Source organism: Gallinula chloropus (assembly GCF_964237585.1).
Source record: "Gallinula chloropus genome assembly, chromosome: 19".
NCBI lineage: Eukaryota > Metazoa > Chordata > Aves > Gruiformes > Rallidae > Gallinula > Gallinula chloropus.
The window spans coordinates 617,302-634,999 of record NC_140104.1 but is presented as its reverse complement, the minus strand read 5'-3'; the positions used below and the strand labels follow the sequence as shown (position 1 = coordinate 634,999).

General features: G+C 51.9%; 1 protein-coding gene across 1 annotated transcript in view; it reads right to left on the bottom strand.

Moving 5' to 3' along the window:
- Window positions 1–13,630, bottom strand: part of AP2B1 (adaptor related protein complex 2 subunit beta 1) — a 74,563-nt gene extending 60,933 nt beyond the window's left edge. The window contains exons 1-5 of the mRNA XM_084272906.1: window positions 13,595–13,630; window positions 13,222–13,279; window positions 10,990–11,095; window positions 9,757–9,892; window positions 7,788–8,033 (exon numbers count right to left, since the gene is read on the bottom strand). Of these exons, the coding sequence (XP_084129032.1) occupies window positions 7,788–8,033; window positions 9,757–9,892; window positions 10,990–11,095; window positions 13,222–13,258 (525 nt within the window). The 5' untranslated portion in view covers window positions 13,259–13,279; window positions 13,595–13,630. The remainder of the gene's footprint in view (window positions 1–7,787; window positions 8,034–9,756; window positions 9,893–10,989; window positions 11,096–13,221; window positions 13,280–13,594) is intronic.
- Window positions 13,631–17,698: the final 4,068 nt, after the last annotated feature.

The window sequence follows — 17,698 nt, the reverse complement described above, 5'->3', positions numbered from 1 at the left end:
GTTAAGAACAGAGTCTTTTAGCTAACAGCTACCAACCAACGAGAATGTGCCTAAAATCCACCTAGAAAGTACAAACACAGAGCAGATTGAATAAACAACAACAGTAATAACAACAGGTTCCTGGCTGGCTGATGTAAGGCAGTTCACCCCGGGTACACGTCAGCGTTACTCAGATGCAGCCACAGCAACATCCCGTTGATGCCACATGACAATAGACCTGCTTTTCTGGCTGGAATTTCCCAAGGAATTCAGGCTCTTGGAGAAGTGTCATTGGTACAGTGAAAGTAACTACATCTTACATGTTCTTATTAAGGAAAAAATAATATCCTGCAATTTACATTACAGATTTAACAAGAACCCAACGTTTTTAAACCCACCTACAAACCCCCGTTCAGCCAGAGAGACCAGACCCGCCCTCGTGGAGAACTGCAGAGGTAGGAACACTGATGTGCCAGTTATTCCTTCTGGCAGCTCAAACCTTTAGCTCGGAGCAAATGGTATAAAGTACATTAACAAGGAGGAAAGGGGGTGGGTGAAAACCTGAGTGTCTGCCTATCAACCCACACGGAAAAAGCTTTGCAGGGGGTGGGGGGGACAGGAGGGAAGCTAGGCAGATCTAGAACACCAAACAGGCAAAGCAATCAGATTATTTTGCTAGCATCCCAGGCTAATTGGAAATTAAACCAAGTGTGTAATGGAGTTAATGAAATACAACGTTCTGCTGCTTAAAACGGGAACCTCTGGCTCACCACCCCATTAAAATGAGGAGGAAAATTAAGAAAAGGAAGAAGAATTAAGAGGCTCTGAAAAGATGCTGAGGAAAAACTGCCCTCCCCACATAGCTGGAGGCTCCTACCCTCAAGGGAGCCAGGCGCCACGTGATGTTTTTGTGAACAGAGAGGTGCTGACATTTCCAGAGCACGCGGAGCACGCATGGTACGCTGGTGTCATTAAGCACAGGCTCCCTGATGGGATGTTAGGGGCATCCACATGGGTGGGTATTGCACAGGGCCACTCATTTCCACGGCCACTAACGACGCTGTGTGCCTGAAAGGTGCCTAACAAGTACCAACAGAGCAGCTTCTGCTCCTGAGCACCACCCTTATGTGCTATGTTAATCACCTCTCATCTACAAGCCTGCCTCCACTTTGCTTCCCTAGAAACGATCTGTGAACTATTACAACAGCCCAAGCAGGCAGGCAGAGAGCCTGTATGAACCTCTCACACCACTAATGCATGGAACCTGTATGGCTTTAAATTAAAACCCTGGGAGACTAACACATGCCCAGCCTATGAAGAGTCTTGGAAAGTAGTAACAGCTCACCTGCTCAGCCTTAATTGAGACAGATTTCCAGGGCTCTGGGCATGTCATTCATCTTCCACTAATTCCACTGCAGGAGGCTGTACTTTAGTGCCCAGGCCTGGAACCACACTGCTGGATATGTGATCAGTTCCTGGCCACGTCCTGAAAAGTGCCTGGGTGGGGAAGGGCTCCTGGCTGCTCTCAGCAAGAGGGATGCGTTTTGTGGAGCTGGCAGTGGAAGGGAAGTCAGTGTTATGCTTCCCAGGACGTGCTTCCCCTGACTGGTGTTTGCACTTCCCTGTGCCTACCGTGCCCTGCTGACAAACACCACCTGACAGGCCCAAACCCCACTCCTGTTCTCACATCCCTGCAAGGTGTGTCTGTGGTAACACAGGAGACCACACTTCCCCCCCAAAGGGTGCATCTCTCAGGGCAGGTGGGCAAGAAGCTGCTCCAGGATGGCTCCAACACAAAGGTGCTCTCCTTGGTACTGCTGTCTGCCCCAGGACAGGAAGCCAAGCCCTACAGGAAAGCTGCCCGGGGTCTGCAAGGCTTTGCAGGGGTTTTCTTCATCAGGCCCTTCGCAATTTTCCTTGCGGAGATTCTCACTGGCACCATCCAGTGGCAAGAGCCTGTGCCTGAGCCACGCAGCCATTCAGGAGAAAGGCACCAGCTCAGCATCAATAAAGACCTTATGCAGCCCTAGGAGGGGGATGCAGAATCCAAACACATCAAAGCCACAGCGTTTTGTGACAAACCTGCTTGTCGATAGGCAGAAGAGTCTGCACTGACTGAGCATCGACACACAGGTCCACAAAATTCCCCAGCACTCTGATGGACACCACGGGTCTGGAACGATCCATTGGGCCAGACTAACACCCTGCAAATCAGACACATGCTGGTAGCAGTAATGGGAAGAGGACAGGTCTCTGATGGATGAATCTGTCAATTAAGCTTTATAAATGAGGGGTCTGTGAGGACAGATTCGGTGGAGCTGTGGAAATTCCTGCATTACCATATAGATTTGCTGGCTCTCTCCCCCAGAGTGCCAGCATTCGAAAGGCAGGGGGAAGCACAGCTCCTGTGGGAAGTGCTCAGGACCAGCATCCTGCATCCACCAGCCTGTCAAACCAAACCAAACCAACCAAACAAGCCAGGACCCACACACAGGCCTGAAAATCCCTCAGACCGTTTGGGAGGACACCCTGAAAAGCCCCTAGCTACTCAGTGTGGGGCCCCAGCCTTCCTGCCAGAGCTCAGCCCTAAGCCTACACCGGCTTTCTGGAGGGTCGGTGGCCAACCAGGAGCCGTGCTGTGGATCACAGATGGCAGCTCTACCTTCTCCCATGGGTTGTATCTTTGCAGTCTGAGTGCTGCAACACAGACAGGCAAGCTGGCTTCTGAACTGCCCAGTGAGGTCCCACGTTGCCTCTTCCAAGCACCCCACCACACACAGCAACACAGCCGCTGCTCTGCACAGTCTCCTCCGTAACTTGTACCGATCTCATCCCCAGGTTGCTGCTGCCAGCTCTGTGCTGCCTTCACAGGACAGGCTGCTCTGCCCCCCAGGCAGCCTGGTGGAACCAGCAGGAATTCCCTGCGAGCCCCAGAGTGAAGCCCACACACTTCAACAGCCCATAAGCAACAGTCTCGTTCACTGTAACATACCCAGCCCTGGGTAAACAAATTCCACCTACGAATGCCATCAGGTATCTCCCAGAAGGAATTATCACCACCTGCAGCACAAACAGATTAGAAAAACCCAAACCACACCAAACCAACAGAGACAGTGACTGGGAGGCTTCAAGATACAGCCTTCATTCTGCAACACCTTGGCTGTAAATAGTTTACAGAGAGCAAGACAGCCCCAGGCTGACCACACGCTGCAGAGGCACAGCCCACAGCTCCCAGCAGTGTTCAGCTCCACACCAGAGTGAGAATTTTCCAGTCCTTACAACCTTCATAAGCAGGAATCCAGAACTCATCCAGCAGTGGTGGTTCCTTCTTTGTATTAGAAAAAACATCTTCTGCAGAGGAAGAAACCCACACAGCTGTGAGAAGTCCAAGTCTCCCTGTGAGGAAGGTGTGCTTTCCTGCACCCACGAAGAAGATGATGTTCCAGCCCCTGATGCACAAGAGAAGTTCCACAATGTCCCAGGCTGCCTCCTACAAAGTCCTTTTGGGACTCAAAGGACCACCAACAGTTTCTCAGCAAGAGGCACATTCTCAGCTTTATTACACAGCAAAGGATGAAACTCCTGCAAAGTAGCATGCAGGGCAGGACAGTCCAGAAGGCAAAAGCTCTTCTGTTTCTAAACAAGCTCATTCCTCAGGCCTTCAGCTCAGGAAGACATGCTGCTTACCAGCTAGCAGGAAAAAGAACAAAATGAAGACCTCCTTCTTCCACAAGGTCATCCAGGAAGCCCAAACATGTGCTGAAGTTCTGGCTGGCAGAGAAGGAACCTACAGGGCTTGCAGTCACACCAGGAGAGACAAGAAAGCCTCGATACCTACAGCAATAGGTTTTCAGTCTAGCCTGTGAACTACAGAGACTTAATACTGCTAGAGAGAATTCTAATTAGATGAAGATGGACCTGGCCACCTCTAGGTGTCAGAGAGCAATAGATTCCTTTCTTGGTGCAGGTTATTAAATGCTAAAGGGAAGAAAATACAGGCACAACAAAAGACTTTAAATACATTCCCCAGACTCGGTGCATGTACTAATCAGCTTATGTGATCTCAGTTTACTCCATATTGATTCACAACAGCATTTCCCCCAATAAACTGATGTGTAGATGGTGCAGAACATGACATATTATTGGACAGCACATAAGTGCTGTGTCTGTACAGCCCACGAAAACACAGGCGCAGAACAGCCACACCGGTGAGAGCTTCGATCCAGAGCATCCCAGTGATCAAGCAGGACAGAAGGAAGAAGAAATGCTGCAAGAAGGAATCAAAGACTCCACAGCACCTAAGAACTGGGAGAAGGTGACACCAACCTAACTTAAGCCATATGGATAACAGGTAGATTGCCAAGAAAAATCATTCCATGGGTTGAGAGTTACCTTAGAAGGTCAAGGATTTAAAATATTTGGAGAGAGAAAGGTTGTTCCACTCAAATATTAAAAGACCAGTAAGGCTCAAGATGGATTTCCTTTTATGTTTTTCTGCTAATATTTACATTCCTGAAGAAGAGTGAGAAGTGCTCTGTGATAAAAGCCAGGAGGGAGCTGGTTACAAAAGGTGTGTAATGGGAACAGCTCTGGTTCTGCTCTGAACTGCTGCCATCTCCTGGTCTTGCTCCGCATCACCAGGGCTCGGAATCACTTGCAATGCTCCAACTCTGATTCACAGGAGTCAGGACAAGGCTGGATCAGGAAGAAGTTTGCCTGCTAAGTCCTCTGGCCATCAGGAGGTGTCTAACAGACCTACCTCTCCACCCCACTATCATCTACTGCTGGATGCCGACGGCACGCTGCAGTTACCTGCCATCCACTACAGGCAGGGATACACAAACCCTGGGGTGCTCCACTGAGCCTGTGCCTTGTTAGAACGTGAGGACATGCTTTGAGTTGCACCACACCACAGTAACCAGCAAGAAAGGCCCCTAGGACTAAGCCCAGCAGCATGCAGACAGCCTGAAGGAGCCAAACCTTAGCTGTACATTCACCCATCTAGACCTGGTTCTGCTGAGCTTTACACCAGGAAAAAGAAGCCAAACCACCCCAAAATGTTTCTGACAAGGTCACCTCCAACTCAGGCAGACGTGTTTATGATGAGGGTGATGTGAGAGGATAGCAGCACACACCCTGATCTCTGCACAACCACAACGCAATTAGCAAGCTACAGATGGAGTTGTTACTCCAGCCAGCACCCAGCTAGAATGGTTAGTGCTTGCTCATGTGCTAAAGGCAGCCAGTTACAAAACCCATCATAAAACCTTCTTGAAGACTCTTTTTCAACAGGGGATTTTTAGCTCCTGCTCAAAATCCTCATTTCTCAGGAGAGAACAAGTGTGGATTTCCCATCTAACAACATTCTGCTTCATCAAGCATCAAACGTCACCTATTTCCACAAGTCATCAAAAGAGGAGAAACATTTATAATAGTATCAATATGAATGAGTTCAGATAGCAGGCTGCCACGATTGAGATGCCCCATTTACAGAGGACTAGGCCATAGGGCTACATCCATCTGTACCAGTCTTCTCAGTCACCTTTCTCTTGATACCAGATACATGATATTTTACTTAAAAAGAGCTTCCAGGCAGGGCTGCATTCCACCTTGCCCTAGAGAAATACTTTAATAAACATCAGCTGGCACACAATTATAACTTATTTGGCAAGCACAACTCCTGGTTGCCTGGAATCCTCTCTGAAATTTCACATGGAGAAAGCCAGCAATGAGCTGCACAGCTTGGCTTATCAGGAAGGTGAATTTTAATTAAGGGTGGATAGCTCCTGTACTTTTAAGGGAACAACTGTACCACAAAGGCATGAATCTCAAAAGGGGTACAAAACAATAAATAGGAGTGTCTGAATCGACTGAAATTGTAACATGATTAAATATGGTATTAAGTCATCAGCTGTAAGAGCCCCAAACCTGATAAAATCTCACCTACCCTTAAAAAGCAAGAATATAATGTCCTGTCTACAGTAACACCTGGGAAACAGCACACTGAATACAGCCAGGAGATCCTCTCAAAGCCTGCAGACCTGACAACACACCCCAGGCTTCTCTTCATCACTATCACTTCAAACCACATTCTCCTGCTGTGAGAGGGACGTGAGGCAGGTGCTGTGATCCTGCAGATTCAGTGGCTGCAGAGCTGCAGCCAACTGCAGCACCTACAAATGCTTTGCTGTCCCAGCCCATCCTCATTACCAAGGAGCTCATTAGCTGTACTAATGTTTTATTAGGAATCCCTGTGCTACTTTCAGCAGTTTATTTAGCAAATGGAGCACACAATGCCCTTTGGTATTTCTCCTCTTCTCTCCCTTCATTTAAGTCAGTATTACATTAATGTGCTTTTGAAATAGATACCAGTATTCTCCTAACAGCCAAGGGTTCATTTACCCAAACAGTTCCATAGAGATTAATGAGCAGAAAGGGCAAGCAAAACCTTAATAATTTCTCCTGAAGTACCTCATCTTTTCAGCCTGAGCTCCTCAACTCATATCCATGAGGCTGTAATGAGAAGACAATTAAAGAGTTGGAACCAAGGCTAGGAGAAGAGCAGGTTATACCCCTTTCCACAGCACACTCCACTGCTGCCTGTGAGCTAGGGAATGCCAGGGGCCCATATTCAAGTGGAACTAAAGCAGCCCAGTTAAGTACTTTCAGAGGCTGCAAGGCACAGCCTCGACATTAAATCTACAAAGCAGGTGTTCCCCTATAAGCTTCAAAATTGCCTAGACAGAGAGAGCATCTTCTAGTCATCATCAATATTCATGCAGAAACCCAGCATAGAAAGAAAATCAGGCAGGCATACAGAGAGAGACAGATCTCAGAGGCAAGAGGTGCCTGGATCTTCTGATAGGCACCACCACTCACGGATCTGTGCCAGAGAAAAATCAGACACCTTTATTTTCCTCCCTCTAGAAAGCTGAAAGAAAAGCAATCAGCAGCCTTCACTGTCCTACCAAAGGGGACAGCATCTTACCATCTGCAGCTGACTTACCCAAACCTGCTCAAAAGACAGCCAGAACAAGACAGCAATTTGCTTCATGTGGTGTGAATCATGCAGAGGGAAAGAGCTGTTACACCTACCCTAATAACGTGAAATTGTCTTTAGCAGAGCCTCAAAGAGTTAAAAAGTAGTAGTGACATCATTAAACTCAGAGTTAAACCAAGCCACAGAAGTCATCCTCCCTGCCAGGAGTTACAACATGGGCATGCTCACTGGATGCTGGCAGGTCACAAGCAAAAAAACCACTGAATGAAAGGATTAGGCAGCAGAGCATTTCAATCCACTGCCCAGTGTCTTTCAGTTAAACACACCGGGGGAACACGCCTGGCATGGAAATGGACCCTTCATCAATGGTGATGAAATACTGATTTAGTAGGTAATTTAGTCTTGTGAAACTCTTGGTCTGGATCTCCACCTCTGCTCTGACGACTCATTTAGCTCTATTAAAAACATAAGCATTGATTTTCTCCACTCATTACAGGCCAGTGGATTTGTCTGCATTAGGGAATGAATTCATTCAGCCTCTCAGTCCGAGGAGAGCCAACGCCTGCAGGAAAGCAATAGCTGTCACCAAGGTAGCAGCACCAAGTATTTTCTTTTAACTCATCTGACCACAGGAAGTGAAACTTTTGCTGCAGCCCCCAAGACAGGCAAAAGCCCAACGAGATGGAGAAACAGAAGAGGCAACAAGTGTCCTCTGGTCAGTGCATTCATCACGGTGCATTCACACAGTTAAAGAGCCTTCACCTTTCTGATTATCTGCCTGGTTCAAACTCAAGGACATGCAAATTACCATGGGATTGGAGTCCGCGATCAGGTCCCGCAGAGAGTCCAGAAATCCTTGGTCCTCCACCATCTGGGCGTTGATGTCATGCAGCTTCGCCACGCAGACCGCCGCGGTCTTGCGCACGTAGGGGTCCTCGTCCTTCAGACACTTGCGAAGCGGCTCACACAGGTACTCGGTGATCTTGTCCACCCTGATGCAGCCCATCGTGCGGACGGCCAGGGCGCGGATGAGAGGGTTCGGGTCTTCGCAGTCCTGCGGGGACAGAAGGACACACGCTCGCACCAGGAGCTGCCACAGCTGCCCGCAGCCAGCGCCAGGCTGGGCTCCTTCCACACTGCACTGCCTCTGGCTGCATGCTAAAAGAGCCAGTCCTTCCACATCAGGGATAAAAGGTGGAACTTGCTGGTTCAGGGAAACGTTCTACCCCAGCTCAAGATGTGTTCAGGCTATGACAGCTGGTAAAACTGTGATCTCTGTGTCCCTTTGTTCTCCCAGGCAAAGCTGCTTTCAAACATCATCTAGCAGCTACAGCTTCGCTAGAGGCAGCTCTCACCACTCAAGGACTAGCCACTGGCAACTTTCAGACAAACTCAAATACTGGTTTCCAGCCTTACTGGTTCAGAGGAGCAAGAGAACACAATGGGACAAGCCAACAATTAAACACAATGCAGCCACCATCAAGGCCTGTTGCTCAAAAGCATCTCTGAAGTGTGTGACACATGAAGCACTAAGCAAAGGCTACTCTAGAGGTGCTTTTCTGATGAGGAAAGAAAAGAGCAGAAGGGACTGTGACACTTCCTACTGCAAGCCTGTGCAACTGTCCATACACCCAGCCCATCCACACCGCTGAGCAGGACTCCTCTGAAACGAGCCTGTAAAAGATGGGTGCAGAATGGCCAACAACAGCACAGGGTACACTTACCTTTTACTGTTTAAATTTCTCACAGCTGAAAAGCCACCCAAATGCATCACTTAGAGCATCCAAGGGAAGTGACATCTTTTACCAGCGCATTCAACACCTTCAGCTGTGACCTGTGTGAGGTGCTGAGCTGGGTGGCTAGTGTCAGCACCTGGCCCTACCAACACCTGGCCCTCAGCTTGCCAAAAGGGACATGGGACATTTCCTTACATGAAAAAACATGAAGCTGGAAAAGATGATGTTTGTTTGCCGGTCCATTCTTGCAGAATTACACTTTAAAGATAAGACAGGTATCAATAGTGTTTCCAGGGAGAAAACCAAGGCCATCTCTGGCCAGAAGAGCAGCCCTGCTCTCAGCCAGGTCCTCTCACCTCTTTCAGTGTCAGGCACCACACTAGAAACTTAAAACATGATCAGATTAACCAGTGTCTCAGATTTTATAATGCTCTAGGAGGAGTCTCAAACTTCCTCTAAGCACTCACTGGGTTTTAACTTGCATGACCTGGGCCTGAAATAACATTTGCTAATTAATAAGGGGTAACTTGACAACAGACTCGAAGGCAACACAGCGGTCAGGGTCTTGTTTTTCCAGTGAGCCATCTTCCAGTTTCACCAGAGATAAAGGTTTTCCACACAAAACACAGCTGAACCGCTCAAACAAGTAGTAGATATCCATGTGACATAGATACTACAAAGGCTGGAAGAGGATTACAAATATAAGTTCTGTTATCTAACACCAGAAGCTGGTCTCTAACGATGATGAGTACAATTAAAGAAGCTGCTTTTCCTAGAGCAGGCTCTCATAACCACTTGTGGGGCACTGAAGTCATCTCCTCTGCAGTAAACTAGCAGCAGCAAGTGAGAGAGAGGACCCAGACCTGGAGGATTCAGCATGTCAGCTCCTTATTTCCTGCCCTTCTACAAGCACCCCCAGCCAAAGAGACTCAAGTACAACAGCAGAGATAAACAACAGCTCACAAAGACCAACAGGCAATGAGGACACAGTGACAGCCACTGAGCTGAACCCATTTCTGACGGGCTGTAGGAGCACGTTACCTTCACAAAGCTGTTGACAGCCATGATGGCCATGTCTGGCTGACTTTTGGCATAGTTCATCAGGTACAGGTAGACCAGCTTCTTCAACTCCAAGTTGTCTGTCTGCATGCAGTTCACCACGTCAGGGAAGAGGGAGCTGGACAGACAACAGTGAGTGAGAACAGAGAACCAGCAGTGAGATTACAGTGTGCAAAGGGACAGTAAAACCACCAAGGGAGCCAGGAAAAGCTAATGCCATCTCCTAGAAGTGTTTTAATTGGGAAGTTGACCAAAGGAGAACACTTGTGAGGCCTGGCAATGAACCCACAAGTCAAAAACGTTGCTTAAAAGGGTTTTGGTAACGCAGGATGTTTACAAAGAATCCACCTGTTTCAGCCCAGCAAACTCCAGAGCAGGCAGGAGCTTCACTGCTGACAAGCTGAGTTTCACTGAAATGTCAGCAACACTCTGCAAACAGCACTGCAGAAGCAGCACATTACACAAGGCTCTCTGCAGCTCTCAGGTGTGCTGTAGGGGTTTAAAGGTGAAGGGCAAGCGCTGTTGGCCAAAATGATTATTTTTTCTTCCAGTTTTTCTGTTCCTTCCTTCTCCAATGAAGTCATGATGCTAAATTTGCAACCTTGTATTAATTCCCGTGGCAACAGACCACATTCTCATGAATCCAGGACTCCTGTGACTTTACTGGAGGCTCCAGTTAGGGGGGATGCTGGAAGGGAGAATGCATTCACTCAAGCAAGTTTATCTGGTTGCCTCAGAGAGAGAAGAAAGCATTGGGGACCATGTTGCAGAAGGTAAATGCCTGTGTCCTTTAGTCCCTGTGAGGCAAAGGTTCAGTGTAAAAACCACTCATTTTGAAGCCTAGCTGAAATTTCTGCTATGAAAAGTCAGGCTAAGAGTGGCACTTGGAATTACCTTTCTAACACTGAAAGCCAGGGTAGCAAGCAGGGAGAAGCTGTCATCCAGAGACATATAAACCAGCTGAACTCTGGGTGGGCTTTGAAATCAAAAGGGCTGTGAGGCACCTACTTAAACCCACACTGAAAAGGGTTGTTGCTTTTGCTCTTGTTAACAGGAAGGAGGTTGGGAAACGTGTGACTTGGGCACAGCGGAGGCGAGGACACAGGACACAGGACACAGGACACAGGCAGCCTCGCCACCCAGCCGGGGCGGCAGGGCGACCCGTGTCACTACACCCCACCCAGCCCCAGGACAACCACAGCAAGCTGCCTTTACCTGACATCCTTCCCCACGGTCATGGCTGCAATAACCTTCTTCACAGCTTCTTTCCTCTTCTCTTTCTTTTCATTATTGAGTTCAGCCTTCAGTTCAAAAATCTCTCCTGGCAGAAGAGAAGAGAGAGATGGAGCCTCTTGGGTCAGGCTTTAGGGGCACCCCAGAAGTGACTGTCGACTCTCTGGGGCTGCTCTTCCCGTAAAACTGGCACAGCAAGAGGTGGAAGCTGATGGAGAACGTGGCCCTTGGAGGAGCAAAGCTGTGATGCTCAACAGAACGACACAGGCTACAACTTGCTACAGGAAAAGCAGTTCACAAGCACCACGCTGCGTGCTGCAGCTCTCCCACTTCCAGAACATTAAACCACATCTCTGTGGCGTCTGTTTCTCAGAGGCAACTATTACATAACCAGGATGAAAAGATGTTTGGAGATGCCAGATCAGTGCCTACAAGGGAAAAAAACCCCCAAACCTCACTTAGCTAGGAATTCTGCCCAGACTTCCTAACTTTTGCTCATCACTGCCTGCTTCCTGCACAAGCACTGAGAAACCAGCAGCCTGCAGAGCAGCCCAAATGCCACGAATCACAGCCAGGAGAGCACACATCTAGTCCATGGAATCAATTCCTTCCGAGCTAGAAAGGCAGCTACTACTAACAACAGCAGGGAGCAACACAGCTCGCCTGGATCCTGAGGTTGCCCAAGCAGCTTCTTCCAAGGCACTAGAGCTTCCAGAGATCACTGCAGGGAAAGTCAGCTCAGGAAGTGACACAGCAAGTTTACAAAATAAAGCAAGCCACACAGCAGACAGCTTATCAGGCCTATTCCACACAGAGCAAGTGGTGTGAGACAGATAATGCTCCCAACCCACAGCTTTCCCTGGGTAGGAAAACAAGCAGAGTTCCCACTGGAAGCCACAGGCTGAGGACATGTTACAAACACCCAAATATCTCTGACAAAATGCATTCTAGCCCCTACCCTTCAGTTCCTACCCAGCAGCAGCACTAATTACTGAAAAGCCTGGCACAAAGAGACTAGCAGGTGCTTCAAAAGAGAAGTTACTGTTCTGCAGAACACAGGGCAGCGACCACTGGTAATACCCCCTGCCTGAGAAAGAGATGCTGGCGTTACTCACACCAAGACAGTGCCCTGGTGCAGAGCTGAGCCAGCAGCAGCACGCTCACCAGAGCTCACAGAGCAGCCTGGTCTCTTGCAGCCATCCCAGAAACACCTGCCCAAAGCTTCAGACTGAACTGACAGAGAGAGTTCTTCCTGAGAAAGATGCAAACTTCATTTCCTTAATTCATGAGCTCGTTCCAAAGCCCAGTGAAGCACAAATGGATCAACACTGTAGGTTTTGTCCCCCCACTGGCAAGCATGCATCAGAAACATCCAGCCCTTCGGAAAAGGAAGGTTAATGGGAACTGTTTTCCACATCTACCTGAGACAGATCATAGAATGATGAGGGCTGGAAGGAACCCAAGGATCACAGAGCTCCAACCCCCCTGCCACAGCCAGGGCCACCAACCTCCAGGCATGATCTAGACAAGGTTGCCCAGGGCCATCAGGAGTAAACTGCAGCCAGCAAGAGTTGGGATAAACAGTTTTGTTTAAGAACAGGTTAGAACAAAACAAATAAATCCTCCTGGGACAGCTGTGGCAGAAGAATTCCTGCACTGAAACAGGTGAACGGGTAAAATGCCTCCAAAGACACCTTCCCATGTTCTCAATTTTAACAGCAGCAGTTTTTCCTGAGGTGAGGGGAGGGTTACCTACAGTAAAGCCAAGGGACAGCCAAACGCAGCACTGCGGCTCTGGAGGAAGCAGCAGTGGGAAATCCCATCGTCCCTACCACAGCAGAGCCTGAATATTCAATGTCCCTCAAGCAACTTAATCCTGTAACACCCAATGGAACAAGTGCCCTCAAGTCCTGGAGCTCGTTAGTCTGTAGCTAAAACTTTGACCAGATCTGCACTCAGATCCCAGCGTTTTGCTCTCTGATCCTTGGAAAAGCAGCAGTTTGGGTCACTTTGTGCATCACAAAAGCATACAACACATCACTACTTTTTCCTTCTGTCACCATGTGACCTACTTCAGAAGTTTCTCCCTGGATGATTAAGACAAGAAACAGGGGCAGGGCTCACAGGAAAGCACACGTTCTTCTGCATGCAGCTAAACACGCCGTGTGAAAACAGCCACCCACCACCCCCCCCACTGCTCAGCTTCACACTAACCTTTTTTATTGGTGGTGAAGTATTTGGAGTCCGTCATGGTGCCAGCTCCTTACAACACCTGAGGATAACAATGAGACAAGGAGTCAAGCAGCACTGGGAGCTGACAGCCCCCGGCGCGCAAGGCAGGAGCTCGAGGACGGGCGGCTGGGGAGGGTGCACTGTGAGGGGGAGCAGGTGCTTCACATCCACAGGCCTGAGTCTCACAACCTTCATTCTGCACCTGCCACTGGCTGTAGCTGGGAAACCCAGGGGTGTGATGGGCTGGGAAGAGCAGTGGCAGTGAGAGCCCAGGGGCCCTGGGGCGGGGGGCCGGGAGCAGCGCTGTTCAGCCCAGCTCTGACACTCGGCGCTGGGACACGGAAAGGCAGCTCACCAGGGGCAGGTCTGCACAGGTTCCACAGCTCTTCCCCTGGCTACACAATTGCTTTCTCAGAAGAAGCAGCACTGTACGTTTAATATCTCGACTGGAAGCGAGAAGTGCCTGTTGCAGACAGGAAACTGCCAGCCCCCCCCAACGACCCCTGCCCGTGCTGCCTCTGACGGGAGCACCCGTTGACCCCGCTCCCAATCCCCACCCCGAGGGGCCTCTTCTCTCCCCCCTTCTGTTCCCAGGAGATGCAAGCAGCTCTGTGGGTCTTTGAAGACAGGCCATTACTTCTCAGTTCCCTCAAGCCTGAAATTCAGATCTGTCTCTGGCGCGAGCTGACACCCACCTCTGCCGCACAACAAGCCCCTGGTTCCAGTGCCACACTGAACTTCCACAGGCAGGGTGAACAGAAAGGGTGCTGGGCCAACGAGTGCTCAGCACAGCTGAAGAGAATGGTCTCACCAGCACTTCTCTTGCTCCACAGAAGCAAATTGTTAATAGCTTGGGATGCAGGGGCTCCCCAAACCTGTGTGGACACCCATCACTTCACTGCCAGCTCCCTGACAAACACAACTCAAACAGTTCTCAAGAACTGGCTGAAACACAAGCACAGGGTGGGGGCAGTTTGGCTTTGATCAAACAGGCTGCATCACTGCTAAAACCTGTGGCCCTAAAACCACCCCAAAAAAGGGGTTTCCTACCTATTTCCTCGTTTTTCTATTCCTCCCCCCCAGTTCCCCTTCTCTTGTACACACCTCATAGAACCCCAGACTGGGCTGGGCTGGGAGGGACCCCAGGGGTCACAGAGCCCCAACCCCCTGCCACAAGCAGGGACACCAACCTCCAGGCCTGGAGCTACACAAGGTTGCCCAGGGCCCCAGCCAACCTGGCCTTGAACACCCCCAGGGATGGGGCACCCACCCCCTCTCTGGGCAGCCCCTTCCAGCCCCTCACCACTCTCTCTGTACAGAGCTTCCCCCTAATATCTAATCTAAACCTTCCTTCCTTTAGCTTCACTCCATCCCCCTTGTCCTGCCACTGTCTGCCCTAAGGTCACTTCTGTGACCCCATCCCTACCAGCCAGGCAGCCAGTCATCTGTTCCTAAACCCCACGGGTCCTGCTGGCTCAGCACTTGGGGCCAAGCACAGCTCTGGGCTCCAGGACACTGCCCAGCAGCACAACCAGCATGCTGTTTCTTACCACTTCCCTTCCTCACCCCAGAACCAACCCAGCACCAGTACCACCCTCTTCCCTGCCCCTCGATCAGTTTAATACCTCAGGGGCCAAATTCCCAGTCAGCACCACAATTCTGACCACCCCCAGCATCGTGATCACGTCCGGCTGCCAAGGGACCGGATCAGAGTCAACCTGTTGCTCTGCTCAGCTCCCAGGGGCTCCTGCCTGCCCTGTGTCCACACAGATACCACCTCATCCCAATTAGGCAGCGTTACAGGTTGATTTCTCTCTCCTGCCAAGCTGGAAAGCAAACTGGGGCTGTGGACAGCCCTGGAAGTGCATCCCTTCTGCAGGAGAGGTCTGCCCTCCCTCCGAGCAGCACCGCAGGGGAAGAGCAGCTCAGCACCCCAGAAGAAGAAGTTGCTCTGGGTCTCGTGCTCCCATCAGAAGCACAGCCCGTGCTCAGCTGCGACGTTAGTGCTGACACAGGGTTTGAGCCCAGCTTAAGCCATGACTTCAACGTTTTTCCCCTCTGGAGTACTTGGCATGGAGCCCACAGGAGGCACTGAGCAGCCTTGCTGCTCTCTGTTTGCATCCCGTGTGGGGCTCAGCCTGGGTCCTGCCTCCCAGCTGAGCTGCTCTGCTGCTGTTTTAACAGGGGCCAGAGTGGCAGAACACAGAGAGCATGGAGGGGGAGACCCAACCCCCAGCACACACATCACCCCAGCTGCACAGAGCTGCAGAGGAGGAAGCCGATCTGACACCCAAACACAGGGCACGTCACCGTGTGTCTAACCCCAGAGCCCAGGTCTGGACACACACAATGTCCCAGGCACCCTCAGGCTGAGCACAGCCCACGTTTGTCTCTATCAGAACGGGCTGTAGAGACAAGACCCAGCCTGGGCTGATGAGCAACCCTGGATTCTGCACGTGCAGCACAGCAGAAAGCTCTTGTCTTTCCCCTCAGGAGCACACAGATTTTGCTTGGCGTGTGTCAGAGCTGGCTCCACACACTGCTCAGAGACAGCCTGCTATTATCTCATCCTCTAAGCAAACCCAGCGTGGCTTCCAGCTAGTCCCACATGAAGGCAGAAAGCAAACCAGCCCAGACATACAAATAGCAACGTTTTAAATAGCTCGAGAAAACGCCGGCTTCTGGTACACAGCCCCAAACTGCAGAGAGCCAGGAGAAGGGGCAGCAGCACCAGCAACTTCCTGGCATTTTTAGGAGAAAAATCTCCACTGGGTTCCCCTCTCCCTACTGTTGTTCTGTGTCCAGCGCCTGCTAAGGTGGACACAGGCAGAGGTGTCCAAGCTGACAGCAAAAGGCTCCTGTTCCCAGCCCAGCACACGCAGGGAGAGCTGAAACAGGAGTTTCTCCAGAAGCCCTGCCAGTGCTCAGTGCTGTGAGTGCTGGTGTGACATTCGAGGGTAGACTGAACAAAAAATATGATTAAATGAAAAGACTAGGGACCCATCACAACCAGAAAGATAAACTGCAGCCCAAACCCCACAGAAAGCCAACTCCTGTGCCTGACCAACACTCCCTCTGCCCCCTGTGCCACTCCAAGCAACAGCCTGACCGCTGGTTTCACACAGCTGCAAAGGGGAGGTGGCAGGTTTAAGGCCTCAGGATCCACCCAAGCAGCAAAACAATCCAGTGCTGAACCCCTGCACCTCTAAAGTGACCCCTGGTTAACCTGCCTGACACTCCAGCTGGTGCCACCGCCTGTTACCTGCACCCATGCCGGGGGCAAAGCCCCTGGAGCAGCGGGGTGACAGCCCGAGCGTGGCTCAGGGCTGCAGCAGTGTCAGGGCAGCAAGCAGAGCGATGGAGCCAGCAAAGGGAAAGGGGCTTCAGGAGCCCAGAGCCCCAAGAGCAGCAGGTAATCTGTCTCCATCCCAGGGACCAAACCCCTCCGTGGTGCCTCCACCCCTCCCCAGATGCCCTGTGGCTCCTATCACCACCCCTCACCCCGGCTCCAGCCTCAGCCGGGCTCGCAGCCCCCCCAGAACCCACCTGCTCTCCCCCCAGCCACCCCCAGCACCCCCAACCCCCCCGCCTCAGCAGCACCCCCCAGACCTCTCCCAGGATCCCTCAGTTGTGGACACATCCCCCAGCAATCCCAGTTCCCCTCCCCAACGTTCCCAGTCCCAGCAGCCCCCCAGCCCTCATCCCTGCCCAGTCCCATCAGTACCCCAGTCGCTCACTCTGCCCATCCCCATTCCACCTCCCTTCCCAACCCCACCGCCCCCGGGCCCTCAGCACCCCCCACCAGCGCCTCCTCCCAGCGCCCACCCCTCACCCCTGCCCAGAGCACCCTCCAGCGCCCACCCCTCGCCCCTCCAGTGCCCCTCCCAGTACCTCTGCACCCACCTGCCCACACCTCCCAGTGACTCTCCACCCCCTCCCAGCGCCCCACCAGCAGCTCTCCCCACCCTACCTCTGCCCCCCTTCCCAGTACCCCGCCAGTGCGGGCGGCGGCCCGGGACAGCCTGACGGCCTCACCCGTCCCGGTGCCCCGCCAGCGGCCCGGCCCGGCCCGCCTCATCCCAGCCCCACCTCACCCGAGCCCCCCCAGCGCCCCTCCCGGTGCCCCCCGGCGCCCCTCCCCTCCCTCCCCTGCCCCAGTCTCCGCTCCCAGCTCCCCCCCCGCGGCCCCGCCCCGGCCCCACTCACAGCGGCGGGACGGACACTCCGCTGCGGGGGCGGCGGCGGCGGAACCGGAAGCGGCGCGGAGGGGCCGGGAGGACTCGCGAGGAACGCGAACAACCCCTTCCCCTGCCTAGAGCGGCCGCGCCCCTGCCACCATAGCGAGGCGGGGCGAGGACGCACCGCGCAGCCCCGCGGCGCGCTTCCGGGAGGGGCGGGGCCTCGCTGCGCCGGGCGGGGGCGGCGCGGGGGCTCCCCCTGGCGGCGGGGCGCGGGTGCC